The 18,834-nt window shown below is 42.2% G+C and overlaps 1 protein-coding gene across 1 annotated transcript; it reads left to right on the top strand.

Moving 5' to 3' along the window:
- The first annotated feature begins 273 nt into the window (after window positions 1-273).
- Window positions 274-18,517, top strand: RP2 (RP2 activator of ARL3 GTPase). The gene is made up of 5 exons (XM_087759130.1): window positions 274-496; window positions 8,959-9,624; window positions 11,230-11,344; window positions 12,519-12,604; window positions 15,883-18,517. Exons 1-5 carry the CDS (start codon window positions 350-352, stop codon window positions 15,964-15,966), a joined length of 1,098 nt encoding a protein of 365 aa, XP_087615256.1. The 5' UTR covers window positions 274-349; the 3' UTR covers window positions 15,967-18,517.
- The last annotated feature ends 317 nt before the right edge of the window (window positions 18,518-18,834 follow it).

The raw sequence follows: 18,834 nt of genomic DNA, 5'->3' as shown, positions 1-18,834 counted from the left end.
GGGGCTGCCACGGGCGGCAGCCGCCTCACCCCGTTAGGGCTGGCTCGTCCGCCGCTCCCGCGTCCGCCGGCCCGCTGCCGGGGCGGCCCGGGGCCCGCTCCTGCGCCGGGCCGGGGGGCGATGGCGGTCACTGAAGCACCCCATTTTCCCGCTTCCCCCCGGCCGCCTGAGCCCTGCCTCCCCCTCCCGCCGTCAGCGGCGGCGCGGCCGGCGGCTGGAGCGGGACGGGGAAGGGCCGCCGTCGCTACGGGAGACGGGGGGAAACCGGAAGCGGGCGGGGCGGGGCGGCGCGGCGCTGCGCTGGCGCTCCCGGCCGCTCCCCGCGGGCCGGCCGGGCGGCGGCGGCGCCATGGGCTGCTTCTTCTCCCGCCGCAGGAAGCCGGCCCAGGGCGGCCAGCAGCAGCAGCAGCAGCAGGCGGCGGCGGGGGGAGCCGGCCAAGACGCGGCAGCCGGCGAGGAGAAGGCGCCGCAGTACAGCTGGGACCAGCGAGCCAAGGTACCGCGCCGGCCGTTGCCCCCCGGCCGCGGGCAGCCGCCGCCGGAGTGGGCTGGGGCAGGGCGGGGGTGTCGGCTGTCTGGGCGGGCAGCGCCTCGCCCTCTTCTGCCGCCCGGGCCGTGGGGGGCTGTAGCCGCGGCAGGGGCTCCGCGGCGGCCGCTCGCCCCGGGAGCGGGGCGGGGGGGGGCCTCCCCGGCAGGGAGCTGGCCTCCCCCGGTACCGGTGCTACGGCTCGGTCCCTGCAGGTCAGTGCGTTTATTTAAAAAACCAAAAGAAGTGTTTAGCCCAAGGATTCAACCAGGCAGCCTCGCACCGCGCGAGCGGAGCGGGCGGCAGGCTGGTCCTGCGGCGGCCGCCGGTGCGAGCGGGGGCGCGGCCCGGGCTGCGGCCAGCAGCGCGGCTCGGACAGTCGCCACCGGTGGCGAGTTGCTGTCCGGCCGCCTCGGGAACTCTGAGGTAGCTTGGAGCCCCGCGGGTTCCTCTGCTTCACCTGGGCAGAGCCGCGGAATGGCAGCGGGAGGGCAGCTGGATAGCGCTTGTGCCTCTCGGGGCTCGAGTCCCCGCTCCTGGTATTCCAGCGGAGGCGCGAAACTTGCGTCTTGTGTCCTGACGGTCAATAGTATCTGTTCTTCCTGCTTGGCTCTTTGGGTTTGTCAGGGTTTTTTGTTCAGGTTGTGTTTTCTGGGTGTTGTGGGTTTTGTTTTGTTTTTGTTTGTTTGTTTTTGGTTTTGTTTTTAAAAAAAAGCTAGAGGGACTAGAACAACCTCTCAGTCCCTGCAGTGACAGATAAAGACGGATCCTTCCCAGTGCTGTTTCCTGACCTGTTGAAGGCAATCACGAAGTCTCAAGCAGGAAAGCCCTTAAGTGCTGGATGAAATGTATTTCTCCGCACCCTCGTTTCAAGTTTCACTTCCTAAATACATCATGGCATCATAGCCCTGCTAGGTCCCCCCTCTTCTCCAGCCGCCTTTGGGTGGGGGAAGGAGGAAATGGGGCAGGCCATAAACTTAGTTGATGTGGTTTTAACAAACAAAATCTCCAAACCTTTAGGCCACATTTTACGAGTATGGAAAAGAAAACGCGTGAACTTATTTGAATGCTCAGCTTGCTTGTTTTTTAAACTTGGCCAGGTGCTCTAGGGTGTCCCTTAAGTCTTCCCAGTAGATTAAGACAAGCTCAGATGGAAATGAGCTAGAGAGCCTGCACGTGGCCTGGAGGAATCAGTTCATTGAGGATAAAGACGATTGAGCTGTGGTGGGCTTGTTGCTTTGATTTGCTAGTGGATATTTGCAGTGCAGCGTTGGAGAGAGAAGGAGAGGATGGCAGCCTGTTACTTGTACGGAGGCTGTTCTCGCAGGGAGAGGGCTGTACTGAAACCGCATTTTAGAGTAGCAGAACAAATCTTAGTTCTGTGCAAAAGTACATTGCTAAATGAGCATTTGAAATCGTATGATCTAATCTTAGAGCAAATTCATCAGCTACAGCTCAGCTTATATGAAACTTTTTACTCCATCTGCTTATATGGTGCTAACTTCTAAAACTAACGAGAGGAAAGTCAGGACATAGAAACACTTGATTCAGAGAACAGCCAGCCTTGTTGCTAAGAAGCTGACTTGTTAACGTCCTGGAAGTAGGTTCAAGCTAACAGACAAGGCTATTACAGCACCAACAATCTATCTCTGTGGAGGAAAAAAAAGCACGTAATGCATTGCGTGTACAACGACTTCCTCCTTTTCTATAAAAGACTCTTAGAAACCAGAAGAATCGGTGAGTTTGGGCCGTGCTACCGAACTGTGGGAGCCATCAAATTAGCTGCTTAATTTTGTACTGTACAGCTCAAGAATGGCTATTTAGCATTGAAGTCCATTTCTTTTGCTCTTTGCAGCTTTACCTTTCATTGGGCTCTTGGGTGTATGCTCGGTACATTAAACCAGGAAAGCAGCACTAAGACGCCTTCTTGATCCCAGTTTGCATTAAGTGATACTAAGTCAATGTTAATGGAGTAGCTTTAAGTATTGTCTCTGATACGTTATCCTGCTGTCTATTGCTTTCTCATTTCTGATGCATTGCATATATTATACTTATTTATTTCACAATTTGTGTTTGTGTACAGAGTTAGATTGAAGTCAGTCGGAAAACTTTTGGCACGAAGGCTCCTTTTTGTTCACCAAGTGCATTGATTTGTATTCTGAACCCAGAAAACCTGAACTCTGTCAACAGATGTGCTAGTGGTCTTCTGATGTTCGTTTCCTGTTGCTATTAATAATGTGTCGATGCACCATTTGGGTTGGGGGTGCGTTTCTAATTTTAGGCTCTCCTACTCGCTGATGCAGTTTTGGTTATATAGTGCAGTTCTGCAAGCAGGTTTGGCAATTGTCCACAGTTCTTGTAAGCTATCCTCTGTATGTTCTTACAGGTGGGTAAGTCTCGCTGCTCAGAGACTCCAGCTGTCTTCCTGTAAACTAATGCCATGCTGACACTCTTACTGTAGGCAGAAAAATGCAGGCACGCTTGCGTGCATGCTTGTTTGATTAGGGATGTGAGAAGAGGTGACTGCTGGCTGACAGCTGTGCTGGAAGAAGCTCTGAACCTGAGGAGCTCCTCCAGCTAAACTATTTCTTCTGCTTCTGAAGGACAGTGGTGTTAGCCTAGTCTATTTTAATTGTGTTCTGGTGGCAAAAGATGATTGGTATTGGTACGGTCTGCTAGTGTAAACCTAGCCAAAGAGTAATATGACAATATCCTAGTAAGCATGTAACTCTTGTATAACAGTCCCAAAAATGGACTGTGTGGTAGAAAACTCCAAATACAAAATATTATAAGATGCTGACAGTTGAATTGAAATTAGGGAAGGTATATGAGTTTGAGGGGCCTTTTCAGATATCTACGTCACCTCATTTAAGTGAGGACAGAAGTCTGTGTTTTAAAGGTATGCAAACATTAATGAAATTTAGATTGTGTCGTAAGTCTGCTGGGATCTCTGTAATGCTTGCTGACCCTTGGGTTCGGAGAACTGTGTGAAGATTACCTATGGTGCAATAGAAGAATCAGCTTATCTTGAAAAGAGAAGGGAAAAGGATGAGCGTTCAGTTTGTCGCTGCTCTGGGATTCTTAGTCCAGGAGAGTAAGTGGAGCACCATTCATTACAGAGGCTGTTATCGCTGCACCACATCCTGGGGACTTGTCATGTGTTGATGTCATTGGGCTGTCATGAGGGTCCCCTTCTGACCAAGTGTGGGGGAGGAACTTGGTGCTGCTCAGCCCTCCTCAGCCTTCTTCAGCTAGGTTTCCACCCGGAATGTAAGATTGTATTTCTGCTCCTGGTCTCCCTTTTCCTTTCCTACCTCAGTACCTTCTGTGTGACTAACGTTGTTTACATGCGTGACCAGAGCGGTAACTGCAGCAGTAACTGAATAGGGGTACGTACAGACAGGAACTGGGGGTTTGTGTCTTGCGATGGCAGATACACCCACCAGCTGTGACCTTCTCTGCAGGAGAAGAAACACAAAAATCTGCATCGTCTTTTTTGCTGTTGTCTCATGTGTAAAGAAGTAGGATTAGATTAATTATGATCGCAATGGCATTTAAAGCTTAGAGGGACTTTCCTTCCCAGATGACTTTTCCTTTTAGAAGGAACAAGTAAGGTTTTGTTTTATGTCAGTTGACTTGCAACATAACTGCTTTAGTTGATAGGAAACACACAGCTATCGTTGCTATATGTGATGGCTGTATTCAAACAGTTTAGAAAAAAAACTCAGAGGTGTAACTTTCTACATAAATCATAGATAGAGTCTTTTGTTAGTTACCATACATTTGAGGGTTCTGCTAGAATGGTCTAAGCTGATGTGGACATCTTGAACTACCTAGATCTCGTTTAGGTAGCCACTTTGTATTTTATTTTGGAATATAAATAAAATCACTTTCATCTTTTTTCTTTTTTTTTTTTCCCCTCTTACTAGACAGTGAAATATTTTGTCCTTTAATCCAGTGCCTCTCCCTTACACTTCCCAGTGCACCAGAAGAACTACTGCTGTATTTCTCAAAACGTAGTCTATCAACTGAGAAACAGTCAGCAGGTTCATATTAAACAATATTTCCAGTTAAGTCAGATGTAGGCATGTACTAGCTGCCTTTCTTCTTTCTCTTCTCCTATCTGCAGTATTTGGCAATGGTTCGTTGCTCAGGAAAGTATGAGAATGACCGTTTTGTGCTATTACGGGTACTCTGGAAGAGGGGGAAGATTACAAACAATAGAATGAACGTGCATTCAGACTGTTGTATTGGCTACGTTTAAAGTCAAGGTGCACAGGAGATGCTGCAAGATGAAAAATTGTATGCTAGTGACTGGAACTTGCACATGTTGTCCCTCTTTCCACCTTTCTTGTTGCCTAAGAATCTAGAAATCTGCCAGAGGTGAGTAACTTCAACAAACAGTCTCCAGAGGATGTTGCAACTGAGTGCTTAAGGGCACCAATCCCATGCAAGTATGAATATGCAGAAGTGTCTAGGCCTGGGAATGCACTTTTCTTGCTTATTTCCTTTCTGTTGATTCCCCTACTGAAAAAAATAGCACGAAAAGCCTCTTAAGTTCGTGTGCCTGCCTTACAGCTGCAGCTTTTAATGTCACTGGGTCAGCAGCCAACTCTTGTATGTCATTGACTGTATATAAGTCCATAGCTGAACCACCATCTGTTGTGATTTAGAGAGAGAGGGAATGATTTTTTTTGAGAACGATATTTAAAAGAGAAGACCTTAGTGTAAATGGTTTAGAAAGACTACTGTTTGCTCAGCAGGCTAGACCCAGGTAGCTAAGGGAGAACCGTAATCCATTAAGAACAGCAGTACCTTCTCATATTTGTGGTGGCGTATCATTGCTGACTAAAACTCCTGTCCTGATAGACCCGGTGAAAAAGTCTTGTTAAGACATGAACTCATGCCAGAAAGAGTTCAAGAAGCTGTTGGGATCCTTGGTGAGTCTAGGCACAGTTACCACTAAAAACTGTGAGGGTCTAGTACTTCTAAGTTTTCCTCCAAATGGGAACTGCCTAGTCTTGGTGCCAGTAATCTGGATAATGGTGGCTGAAGAGATGTACGTCATCTGCAGCCTTCACACCTGGCCTCTGACCTTCTTGCAAGACACGTGTTTGTAGGAAGGAAAGCTGCTTAATACACCTTGCACTTGTTGCAGCAGAACTTCCTAGAGTTCAAAGCAACCATGGCAAACTTTTGTTTGCCTTCGCTTCTCTCCTTTCTTTGTTCTTTCAAATCCCTGCTCCTTACAATTTGTCCTCTGGTCCTTTGTAACAGGCTTATGACCAATAACTGAAGATGAGACTTCTGTACCTCTGCTGAGGGGGAACCATATTGTGTAAGCAGGAATTACTTTTTCGTCATCTTATCTGGTTATTTGAGGTCACTCTCTGGAGTAATTCCTGAACTTGCGCATAGAATTTCTGTTAGAAGGTTTCAGCTCTTGAGCTGTGCCTGTATCTATTAATGCACGACTCGTATCTACTCCAAAAACTTTAAATTCAGCTGAAAGCATTAAAAGTTGCCTCTATAAATACTGTCATCATTTGGACTAATACCAGCCTGGGGAAAAAAAAGACATTTAAAAATGTATTAAGGGATGGAGAGTAAAGCATCTGTCTGGGTGAGATGGGTGGATTTGGACAAAGTTCTTTGAAGCTTTATCCAAATGCAAAGGATAAATAGATGAGTTATCTAACAGTTGATTTTTGCTAACCTGCCACATACTTAAGATTTTATAGCAAAAGTTGCACCAGATGAACAGGCAGAGAAATCTACATAGCCCTGCTTATGGTTGTATGAGGCTGCAGATGTTACCTTCTCCTGTTGCTTTTGGTTTTCCTAGCCTGCTTTCTTGCTATGTTGCCGAGACAGAGCTTAAGAAGCAGTTAGTGCTGACTGTCAAGGTACGGAAGGTGGATGCAGTGATTTAATATTAACCTGTTGATGATAGCTGCAGACTTCAGAGCTGGTAAGCGTGAAACTCCGCAATGGGCATATTAGCAGCTGTTGGATGCATCCTCAAAATCGTAGTTCTGCCTTCACGCTCTTTTCTCTGGCATGCATCTTTTACCCAGGAGAAGTGAAATGTTCAGATCTGCTACAGTCTCTTGGGTTACCCCCTCCTTGCTGGGGCAATAACCCAGTGTGCAGAGAGAGTGTAAAATCTATTTCATTCAGTCCCTCCAGTCTGTACGGCAGTGTTAGTCAATAAATACTCTTAATCTTTAAAAGGAAAACTGCAAAGCAAAATTAAATGAAATTGGAAAACTCCCTAGCATGGTGAACAAACTGAGAAGTAAGAGTTGTGTCAGTGCAGAACTCTTAATTCATGTCAGGGAAATAAAATTGAGCTCCTGAATCTGGTAATAAGCTGACTTTTTTTATCCTTGAACTCAACTACTACTCTTTCTCAAGCGCTCTCATTTGAAACTGTCTGTAAGCTGTTGGTGAGCTGACTAACCGCTGGTTTTTCACCTAGGCCTAAATAAAATTGCAAGGTGAAGGTGAAGTTTCACACATCTCTGTACAGGCCACTGTGTCGGATGAGTTAGTGCTGCTTCAGAGGCTTTTTAGAGCAGAGCAATTTAGAAGGACACGCTGAGGTGACAACTTTCAAAAAAGCTGTAAGTTCCGGAAACTTTGAACTTGTCCTTCCTAGGAGAAGTAACTGTTCCTCTATACCCTGTTTTGAAGGCAGTAAGCCTGTCTCCCAAGGTTATTAAAAAAACCCCCAACATTATATATATATACACACACATACATATATAAATGTTCTAGGAGGTGCCTGGGAAAGACGTGTCCAAAGCAATTTTGATACTTATATTCTCAAGTATGAGAGAATATGAGTATAAATATCTTGTGTATGGATCAAATATGTAACATTACATGAGACTTAAGACCTTAGAGGGTTTGAATCCTAATCATACTGTGTGGCTGAGTCTCCATGCTGTGTCCCTTATCATTTGAGTCTCCCAATTTTATCTGTAACTCTTCCAGCTAACTTTCCTGGTTGTGTACTAGTGGTATTAAATATGATTGAGGGGAGATTTCTAGGAAGCCATCTTCATTGTCTCAACTTGCATTTTATTTGAAAGATTCATCTGCTGCGAACTTCCTCTCCTGTCCGGAGGTCAGATATGTTGACTATAAAGGAGTACATTTTATCAGTTGGTAAAGACTTTTTAGCTTCCATTAGCTGTTGTAGACAAAAGCTACCTAGCCTGACCTGGTTTAGTGAATGTCTGGCACTAGCCCATCCTGGTTTATGCCTTTTTCTGGTCTCTCAATCTCCTGCGAATGTTTGAGATGCTGAAGAGGAGGAGGAGTTTCTTACAAATTGGGCTATCCAGAAACTGTTGTAATGCATTAACACTGATAACGGTGCAGCAAGCTTTAGGCCCCTTGGGCTGATGATCAAATAGCAGGTTTGTGAAGTGGTCTTGTGTCGGACTAGTTCGGGTACTTGTATACTTCTGAGTGCTATTTTAATAAGCTTTCACAAGAGGGCAGAGTAGAATTTGCTCCGGGAAGCATAATTGTCTTGACTCATGTATATCTAGAAATGACCCAGCTCAGATTCCTTCGGTGTTACGACAGCACCAGCTGTATTATTCATGCTCCCCACCTGTATCACAGACCATCCTGGGCGCTCTGTGGCTCTTCAGTCTCTGCTCCCCAATGGAGAGTCCCAGGGAAAACCACAGCCTCTCTCAAGTGTCCCTCCCCTGCAGTGGGATGCTGGAGCGTGGAGGAGGAGAGGTCTGTAAATGTGCCCCCTGCACCAGCACTGCCAAGGTTTGCTTGTTGGTTGTAGCTAAAACAATCACGTAGCTGTTGTTAGCACAAAAATCTTGTAGTTGTTAGCACAAGATGATGCTGTGGCGCAGATAAGCAAGCTCTTTGTAGTTGGCAAATGTAATGAAGGAGATACTGCTTGAAAGCAGCAAGGTTTCCTTGCAGCGTGTTGAGCTGTGGCAAAATGTGACCAAGAAAGCTACTTGAAAAGGAAATACTGTGTCTCTTTAGCTTTGTGAGTCTTTAAGTATGTGGGCCAATTCATTTATTACAGTTATTACGATAATACCCAGGACCATCATCCTTGTTGAAACAGTCCACAGAGAAACCTAGCTCCCCCTGCCCCCTTTCTTTATTAGAGGACAAACTGAGTTAGGTGTTTTTTCCTGAAGCACCTTAGAAGTGTTGTTTCAATTCTTTGTTGTACCTTAATAGTGTGCATTTCAGTAGTTTAGCTAAAAGAGCTTTTTCTGATCTTTCATCACACTTTGAAGAGTTTTCTGGCAGGTTATCCTGTACAATTCAGTGCTACCTCAATTAATGCAAGTCAGTTGACATTTAGCATGATAGTATTCTCTGTACGTGAAGACTTTCACATTCTTTTTTTTTTTTTTTTTTTTTCCTTCCTCCTTCAGATTGACCCCAAAGATTACACTTTTTCTGGACTTAAAGACGAAACTGTGGGTCGACTGCCTGGAAAAGTAGCAGGGCAACAATTCATCATTCAGAACTGTGAGAACTGTAGCATCTACATATTTGACCATTCTGCTACAATCACTATTGATGACTGTGTAAACTGCAAAATCTTCTTGGGACCAATAAAAGGCAGCGTGTTTTTCCGTGACTGCAAAGACTGTAAATGCATAGTGGCCTGCCAACAGTTTCGTGCTCGGGACTGCAGAAAGCTGGAGGTGTTCTTGTGCTGTGCCACCCAGCCCATTATTGAGTCCTCCACAGGTATGAAATTCGGATGTTTCCAGTACTATTATCCTGAGCTTGCTTTACAATTTAAAGATGCTGGACTGAGTATCTTCAATAACACATGGAGCAACATCCATGACTTTACCCCTGTGTCAGGAGAAAATAATTGGGGCCTTTTGCCTGAGGATGCTGTAGTCCAAGATTACGTTCCTCTGCCCAGCTCTGAGGAGCTGAAAGCTGTCAGAATTTCTACCGATGCTATGAAGAGCATAATACCAATAACTCGAGGGCGGAGACAGAAAAGCAGCGACGAATCGTGTTTGGCCGTGTTTTTTGCTGGTGACTACACAACTGCAAATGCCAGGAAGTTAATTGATGAGGTAAGCGACCTTTGTCTGCATTCAACTTTTTGAATTTCTAATTGGACTTTCCTCTGGATAGCCTCCGGTGCTCCCTGAAGGGAGAATGCAGAAGCTTTGCTTGTCTACTCACCATACCAAGCAACTGCACTGTTTAAAACCTTAAAGGAAGGTAAGAGACTGGAGCTCATCTGATCAGACAGTTGTTTTACAGCTGACATCCTGTGACTGGCACATCTGTCCTCTAATAGTTCCAGTGTACTTTTCCACCATGGCACACCAAAGCTACGTTCTGAAGAAAACGCGTAGTTGATTTGATGAACTTGGCCAAATGTAGAGTAAGTGATTGGCAATGCTTGTCAAAGGGATGTAGCCAATTAACTTGTTAGCTTATTGCCCCAAAAGTCACAGCTAACAAAGCAGTCTGTCTTGAAAGTTTTTCCAGTACTAACAGAGACTTTAAAAAAATAACATGTTAAATTGTATCCCCCTTGGCACCCAGTATTGGAATTCTTTTCTGGAAGAGGCAGTGAGTGTTTGTCACGGCTGGTCAGCCATCTTCGATTACTAAATAGCTGGTGCTGTCTCTCTTTTTTTTAATCCCTGCAAGGCAGCAGCTCCCAGGCTTGGCTGAGTTTGGGCTTTCCTGGGGCTAAAATCTGGGAGTGGCTGGCTGCTTTTAGCACCCTGGAGTGCTAGGGATGACAGAGCAGAGCCAGTAACCATGAGCTACAGCTTCTGAGAGAGGTATCTGCAAACCTGCTGATCCCAGTGTTATACAATCAACAAAACAACTGATGGAGCTCCTTTGCTTGGGTTTTTAACTGCAAGGAAAGAAAGCTGTAGGGCGTTCCCATGCCCCCCTACTGCCCACTTGAATTTTTGTGGAACTGAGTTACTAACAGCTACCTGAGTGAAGGGAGATAATGATACTTATGGGTTGTTTTTTTTCTGCAGAAGGAATAGCTACAGCAAAGAGGATAATAGATGTGTTCTCCTGTGTTTGTAGTTCTGTCCAAATTAGACTTAAGAAGATGCTAAAAGACTAGTTAGTGAGATTCTGTGGAAATCTTGCTGCTCTGTAGATTAATGGATGCTGTGGAAGTACAAATACAGTTGCTCCTTCTCCACGTGCTTTTAGTTTTGTATTAGATTTGAAGTAAAAAGCTGTGTGTGTTTGAAAAGTTTGTAACTTTTTTTTTTTTTTTCAAAAATGGAAAACTTCTTCAGCAATGGATAGATGAGAGTTTGAGCTAACGCTTGACTGAACTATTGCAGACTGAGAACTAACTGCTTGACTCCAGATGCTGAGTGCTTTTAACTCCCATTAGTTTCAGCTTGTGAGGGATTGTGGGGGGAAAAAAACACAACCCTGGGCCATAATATAAAACAAAAATGTTCACATTTACTCCTCTAGGTGCACTAAGGTAGAGGAGAAAATCTGGATGAATGGAATGAAAATAAACAGAAATGTAGAAAAAGCAAATGGTCTTTGAAAGGAGCAAAAAGGGTCCCTTTGCTCTGTGGCTTAATGTGTACAGGGAAAATTCCAGTGTAATCTGAATATTTGAGCTCAACTCTCTGCCTTAGAAGCATTTTTAACATGAATTCTTTCTCTGTTAACAGATGACTGGCAAAGGCTTTCAGCTGGTACAGACTAAAGAAGTCTCAATGAAGGCAGAGGATGCTCACAGAGTTTTCCAGCAGTGTGCATCAGAATTCATTCCACTGCTTGAAAAAGGTGAGTTTGTGTTGTTTTCTTTCTCTTCTTGATGTAAAAATCTAGCTGTCACTAGAGAGTTCTGGAGAAGAAACAGGAATGAAGGAGAAATTTGTGTTTCGAGGGCATAGTGTAAAGCCAGTTGAGATGAGTTTCAGAAGCCTCAATCGGGCCTTAAACCAGCCAAAATTTCTGAAGGCATCGGAAATGAGCCATTCCACATGTATTTTGTGGCTCTGCCCCGCCTCTAGTGGTCCAACTAGACCAACTCAGGACCAGTGGCACATACAGATTTGTCTGGGGTGGTCAAAAGAAGCTCATCCTTTTAGACTGTTTCTAACTTATCACCGTTGCTGCTCAACCACCTAGATGTTCAGTGTTTTTGTATACATATCTAAGCAAATCAGTATAGATGTGTAAAGCAGGCAAGTGTTAAATTTCTGTTTATAACTGGTATACTGTCAGAGTATTTCAAAAGCATTTTTATTGATCTGACTGTAATTGGTTTTTGTCTCTTCCTGCAGAAGTACTGACATCTTGCCATCTGTTATATGCTGAAGCTCAGTACATCCTCCCAAACTTAGTAGCAACATGCAGGTTTTTTCATAGTAACATAAGAGGTCTGTGATGCTCATTGCAAGAACAGGACAAAAGTTATTGTACTTATCAGATGACAGTCTAGTTTAAGGGCTATTTTGCACCTGTGTAGGAAGAAATAATGTGTTCAGAACGAAACCAGAGAAAGGGGATCTGCAAATAGCGGGTGAGAACAAGTCTGAAAAATCAGGCAGTTTGCTATCTTGGGACTGAGGCAAAAATGCGTGAATGACTCAGTCCTACTCCAGATGTCTGTGAAATGGCTCACTATTTGAGCAGTATAGTCTGACTCACTTTCATGATGCCCTGCGCTCCTTAGCATTTTTGTGCCATTGCTGCCTTTCAAGAAGTAAAACTGGAATCCTGCCAGAGTCTCTGCAAACATGAGCATGGAATTGCAGATAATTTCTTCTCGGATAACACTGTACTTTGAACCTGTGGTGAAGTGGTTTTAATTCTTTATCCTGCATTATGGCTGCTTAAGCAAAAACCATAAAATGCTTCTTGCAAGCTTCACAATTCCCTATGGGCTGAGAAATCTACTGTTTCAATGCCAAGCTTAAAAGTAGTATTGATTCTAGATGAAACTGTCTTCTAGGTCCAGTGGTTGCTTTGGAGTTCAATGGAGATGGTGCTGTGGAAGGATGTCAAAGCACTATAAATGATGTTTTTAGTGGGACCAAGGTAAGCTGGTGTATTGCTTTATTGGCAGAAAATGTTACAGAATATCTAGGATACTTCACGGTCAAGCTGTAGCATTGACATACTGCATGATCTTTTTAGGTTTCTGAATAGTAAAATCTGAATATCCTATTTTTTGTTGTTGCTTTGGGTTTTTGTACTCAAAACTTAAGTTGCTTGTCAGAGACAAGAAAAGTTGCCCTAGGAAAGAGAGTACTACATCCCTATAGCTATTGAAGAATAGATGATTTCCACTTAAAACTGTTATTTCACATGATAGTAAAACCAAGTTCTATAAATAGAGTAGGGAAAAGCTCTGCTCCAAGTCTTATACTGAAGTCTGCTTTGTGATGTCCCAGTCTATTAAACCCTGACAAAGATAATATGATGGGATTTCAACTTTTTTCAAGGTTTACTTTTGCTGTGTAGGATATCGCAGGATGCCTTCCTTCAAAGGCATTTTCTTTTCTTCTTCTGTCAGCTTGTTTTCCTGTAGCTTCTTTACACCACACCTCCTCTTTCCTTGCTGTCCCCATTTCTCTGAATGGCAATGGCTTTGAGAAAGTTTCTGGAAACAATTAAAGCACTCCTGATAACGAGAAAGTGACAAACCCCTTGCTTTCAAGTAGCTGTTTAAAGAAGACCAGAATGTCTTTGAGACATAGCGTCCATGCAGTTCCTTGCTGTCTTTCAGTTCCTTTTGAAAGAGTTACTCGGAACTAGACTGCCCGGTTTCTGGAAAACAGTCATCTTGTAATAAGTCATCTCAAAAGAAGCCAAGATTTACTTTTTTCATGTTTGCTATTGCACCAGAAAAAAACTGATGTGTAGCAGGCCTTAATTTGGTTCTCTGAGTCTGGAGAATACTAGAACTACAGTCTGGGCAGTGTTGTGATATTAGATTCTTTCTTGTGACCCAAAAGTCATCACTGCAAATTTTACCATAAAAATGGCCTCTTTAAGCAGGAGCTTACAGTGGCTTTGTTTTTAGTGTCGTTAACATATTTTTTTTCAGACAGAACAAAGCTGGTATTGGGTAGATAATTCACTGGTTCTGCTAGATCTTTTTCTTTATTCAAAGACTGAAGTGGTACTAATTCTTAGAACAAATACAATTTTATATTTTCCTCACTAAAATGATTGGTGTCTGTTACTATAACACTATGAAAGCCGTGATCTGAGATGCATCCAGAAGCCTCAGACTGTGCACTTCATGCTGTGAAGTAAGCATTGTTCTTGAAGGTGATCTGTAGTGTTTGGGTTCAGTTCCAAATGTGAAATTACTTACTGCGTCTGGATTTAAAACTTCTGTTTACAGCCTGGTTCCATAGTAAAATCTACTTCACCTATTAAATACTTGCTGCACTGAATTAAGAAGCAGAACTTTGGGCTTCTTGAGAAGTATATATCTTCATTTAGATAAAAAGTAACTCCAAAACTTCTGATAAACACTAAGTTTGTGCATGGATCCCCAGATAACTGAATATCATGAGTACATATTTTTTAGAAAATGTATTTCTTTCTTGGCATGTAAGTTAGCAGTAATTTAAGGGAGTAACAAACTTCAGACTTATTACTACCAGAAGGTTCAGGAATGCTCTATAAAATGGTTTCACCTCATTGTTGGCTGCCCTTATGGTGTTTGAGAGTTGTTATAGTGCTCAGAAAGAATTAAAGGTATCCTCGATCAAGAAACAATGCCAAAGCTCTTAGGAAGACATGCATCCTGTAGGAGTTTGCAGGGAGATTAATCTGCTTTTAAGCAGGTGGCTACATTTGCATTTGAAAATCACAGTTAAAAATGATTAAATTAATCTGTTAATAACCTTAATTTCACCAGGTTTTTGTTTCTGAAATAAATCTGATAAACAACTCTAGATACTCGAGTAAGGGTAGAAAAGTTCTTCAGCAATAGCACCACTAGAGTTTTTTGAGCCGTTTGGTAGAAACAAAGTGTTACAAGGAGAGCTCTACGCTATGCACTTAAGCGGACTTCCTATTTGTGTGGACTAGGTACATCTACGCTCTTTACCTCTGACATTCTTTCTGGTGTGACCTTCTGCACTTTTTTGAGTGTGCTTTCTAGTATTGTTCCTCCCTCTCATCGTTTATTCAAAAAATACTCGGCAAAATGTAAATTGTAATATCCTGGTAGGGAGGGATGCTGAAAGAAGGTATTCAACTGTTGTGACTGTGGTACCAATCGCTGCTGAACCAAACAACTGCCAAATAATTAGTAGATGTTTGCAAGTCCCTTCATATAGAAGTCTACCACGCATCCAAGCAACAGTCTAGGAAGCTACTTGCTTTGTGATGATATAATTTTTTTTTAGTATCTTGTTGGCCAGTAAATATCTGATTTAATCTTAAAACATAGTTTCAGTAAACCAATTCAAGGAACTGTCACAGTTTACATTCACGTGGTATTCTGAGCTGAAGCAGAGAAGTACTGACCGTAGGAGCATAGTCATCTGGAATAACCCATTCCTACAGTCCCAGTGCAGTTCAGAATAGCTCAGTTGGCTGTGCCAACGCTGATGTGCTGAGACAGTGATGATTTCCTCTTGAGGCATAGAAAATATAAGATAGTAAGAAGTCAGTTTAAGTTTTTGATTGAGGCTATCACTTGCATGTTGAGATTGATGAACAGCCACAACACTTTGCCTTTTACACTGAACTATTTGGGCATTCCCTAAAGCATTTGTAGTTGATTTGCTGAAAGCTTTCAAAGATGACTGTCCTAGAGCTTAGACTTTCATATGCATTGATCAATTTTGCAAAATGCAAATGTAATTGAAGTTACTTAAAAAAAAAAGTCTGATGAAGAAACAATTAAGTTTTTTTGAGGGGAATATAGTGCAAGGGAGTCTTTCTTACAAACTCTGCTTTTCTGTTAAAGGAAAGCTTAATGGTAGTCTAAGGTTTTTGTCTGTTTTTCCCCTCTCCTGGACAGAGTTTGACTTTACCAAGCAAAATACATCTAAATGAACACTAGCTGAAGCGTGACCCCTGAATAATCGAGCCCAAAACTTTTAATTCCCATCAGTGGAAGGCTAGGGTTACTGCAGCTAGCATGTCTGCTAGGAACAGGTCACGGCTACAAAGGGTGCGTCAAGGCTGCGAGAATTTTAGGACTATTTTAACACACAGTGGAAACCAACAGAGTTGTGCCTCTCATGAAATGCAAAAATAAAAATAACCATTACTGGCTCCGAATGAGCGAAGATTACTTGAACTTCTTCATTCATGATGCATAACTATTTCCTTGTTTAATAAAACAGGTTTTTGTATCGGAGAGCAAGGCATCAGCGTCTCAAGATGTAGACAATTTCTACAACTTTGCTGACATGCAGATGGGAATGTGAAGTTTAACATGAAGGTGTTCACATACGGTTTGTCTCAGCACTTGGATGTCACTTGGCTTGAATATTGCAGTAGTATGTAAGAAGTTTTGTCATTTGGTTTTGTATTTCTCATGTATCCCTTTTATAAAGTTATCGGTGGTTTTAATACCACGTTACCTGAACTGGAGTAAATGGCATAGCTCCCCACGTGTGTTGTGTTTGAGACTTGTATTTCAACTCCAGAAACAATGGAGGTTTTCTACTAACTTTTTATAGTGATTTCTAAACTTCTGTTGACACTTGAATGTTTCTTGTCAGCATCTAATGGTAAGACATTTGAAAAGTGCAATGCTGATCCAAATTTGATGCAGTAGTAATTGTTATCTTTAACTCAGACACATTGTTTAGAAAGTGCGTTTATGTGAAACTTGCTGTTCAAAACTTTCCCACATGCAAATTTGTCTTCATTGGGGACCAGAGAGGAAGCTGTAGTCGTTGACTTTTTCTGAAAGCCTAGGCTGAAATGAATTCTCCTTATAGCATGCTTTCAGAAGCAGTGCATGACTTATAAAATGTACATCTGGCTTATTCGGCTTCAGCATCTTTTCTGAATAAGGTTGTTTGTAGCAGCATTTATGCTGAGAGTTGTCATAACAGCATTCTGGTAAGTGAGCGCTCGCCAGACTCTTCTGCTCTGAGGTGAATTCTGAGCACAAGTCCTCTGCTGAAGATGCTCCAAGGTCCACTCAGGGTCTATGGCAATAAAGCTGCCTCCGGTATTCCCAAGTCATGTATGGGATATACACGAGGTTCCCTTGGACTCGGAGCAGTGAGTCTCTGGCACCATTTTTGTTTGCTAGAAGGGACATAGAGCAACCAGGAGTCAGAGGAGGGCTCTGATGGTATTAAAAAAACTCTTCCTCACTAGACCCCAGGAGAAAGGTTTTACACTCAGTAGTAGTACTGAAAATTTGGCTATAAAGTACTACACACTGCTGTAGAGTTTATTTTGGATTAATTCTAAAAACAGACTGAAGAAGTGCTACTAGCGTTTTGGGAAATGCATTTGAATAGTGATCAGTAAGGATGCTTATTGCTATATAGGGCATAGTAGAATGCAAATCTATATGGATATTAAATATGATCGATTGATTTTTTTTTTTCATATTACATCCTTACTGGTTTTTTTTACATGAACTTAAAGCTTATGTCCAGGTTTACAAGCCCTCTGTAATACTTGAACAGATTGTGCATGCAGACGCACAAACCCAAATTTCTTAATTAAAATTGTGGCTTGCCAATTTATGTAGCCTTTACAATCCATTGACCCCACTGGGGCTGTGTTGAGGTGCTAAAGCAATAATTTCCTCATTACAGTCAGCTGTCAAAAGGGAAGTTCTTGTGTGTCTTAACTGAAAATAAGTCTTGATTCATCAGATTCACAGCTCTGGAACTCCAAAAGTGGGTGGCTAAAAACACATCTCTTTCTAATTTTTTAGAATTAGCACATGAAAGAATCTGTTCTCCTGAAATTCATAATTCTGTCATGCCTGAGAAATATTCTGAGCCGTCACTTTGTTGCTACTAGGCAAGTGCTTGCCCTTAGTTTAAACTATATATCAAGAATATGTCCTTAGGACCTCTTATTAAAGTTATGCATAGGTTAAATAAGGAAAAGTATCTCCTGAAATCACTAAACCATTGGTGTACTGAAGGTAAAAAAAAAAAAAAAAGTCACTTCTGTGAGGGTTTTTTTTTTATTTGATAAAGTGAAATAAAATCAAACTGCCACCAGAATCTGGCTGGTAGTGGAAATTACCACTTATTTGCACTTAGCCAGCCAGGTTTTTTTTTATATAACATGTGAGGAGAGGCTGTGAAAACAGCTAAAAATCTTAGATTGGTCTCCAAAGTACTAGCACAACTTGTCAATGAACATTTGCAGGAATTATTGTAGACACGTACAGTAAATGTATTTTTCTGGTATGGGCAGTACATTAAAATTGTGTACTGTACTTGAGAACTGTCATTGTGTAATTTTTCTAAGCAGTGCATATATTGGACTGTCTTGGTCTCTAAACTTTTACATATAGTATTTCCAAACTTTATGCGCTGACCCATGATTTTATGTATGTTTATAGTTTATTTTTTGCATCATCAACCTGTTCTGGAAGCGAAGTGCTAAATTGATTTTTGTGACTACTTTTGCTGGAGGACAGGATGATTAATTGAAAATTAATCTAGGTTTGAAACAGTGGAAAAACTTTTCTATATGGAAAGAGCAGTGTGGCTTTTTTTTTTTTACATTGATAGCCTGCTTACCAACATAAAGGGGTTTCAATAAAAAAAACTAAATAATGAAGGAGTTTCTCAATCCAATTATTTATCTTTTGACTTCAGTTTCTTGCTATCAGGTGTTAAGAACACTTCTAGCCTAAGCATCAGGTATTGTATGCATTACAGAATGGTACGTGCTTCATGTAGTCTTTGTATGTTTGTTGTATAGCTTTTTATGGAATTTGTATTGCACTGTGAATGTGATTCATAATAAACATTGAAAATCTAAACTCGATTCTGGAAGACTTTTTAAAATTATAAAATATTGCAAAACATAATTACATTTTATTAAGTATAAGAACTGAATTCTGTATTTAAATGGGGACTTCAAATAGATACTCACAGCTAACTGAAAATAAGCATTAACTCTGCATTTTTGACAGCAGGGGTATTTCCCCAGAGTCACTGAAGATACGACTGACTTTACACTGCAGTTTTCCTAGTAAAATATGGAAGAAGGTATTCTTATATCAAGCTATAGAGATATAAGTACAGAGATTCCTGGATGGAGACTGTTAAAGCACTTCTCCTTGATCTGCGTGTGCATGTGGT

This window comes from Nipponia nippon, unplaced genomic scaffold, assembly GCF_047370975.1.
Source record: "Nipponia nippon isolate SJK-2023a ecotype South Korea unplaced genomic scaffold, ASM4737097v1 scaffold_2, whole genome shotgun sequence".
Lineage (NCBI taxonomy): Eukaryota > Metazoa > Chordata > Aves > Pelecaniformes > Threskiornithidae > Nipponia > Nipponia nippon.
This window is presented reverse-complemented; position numbering and strand designations above follow the sequence as displayed.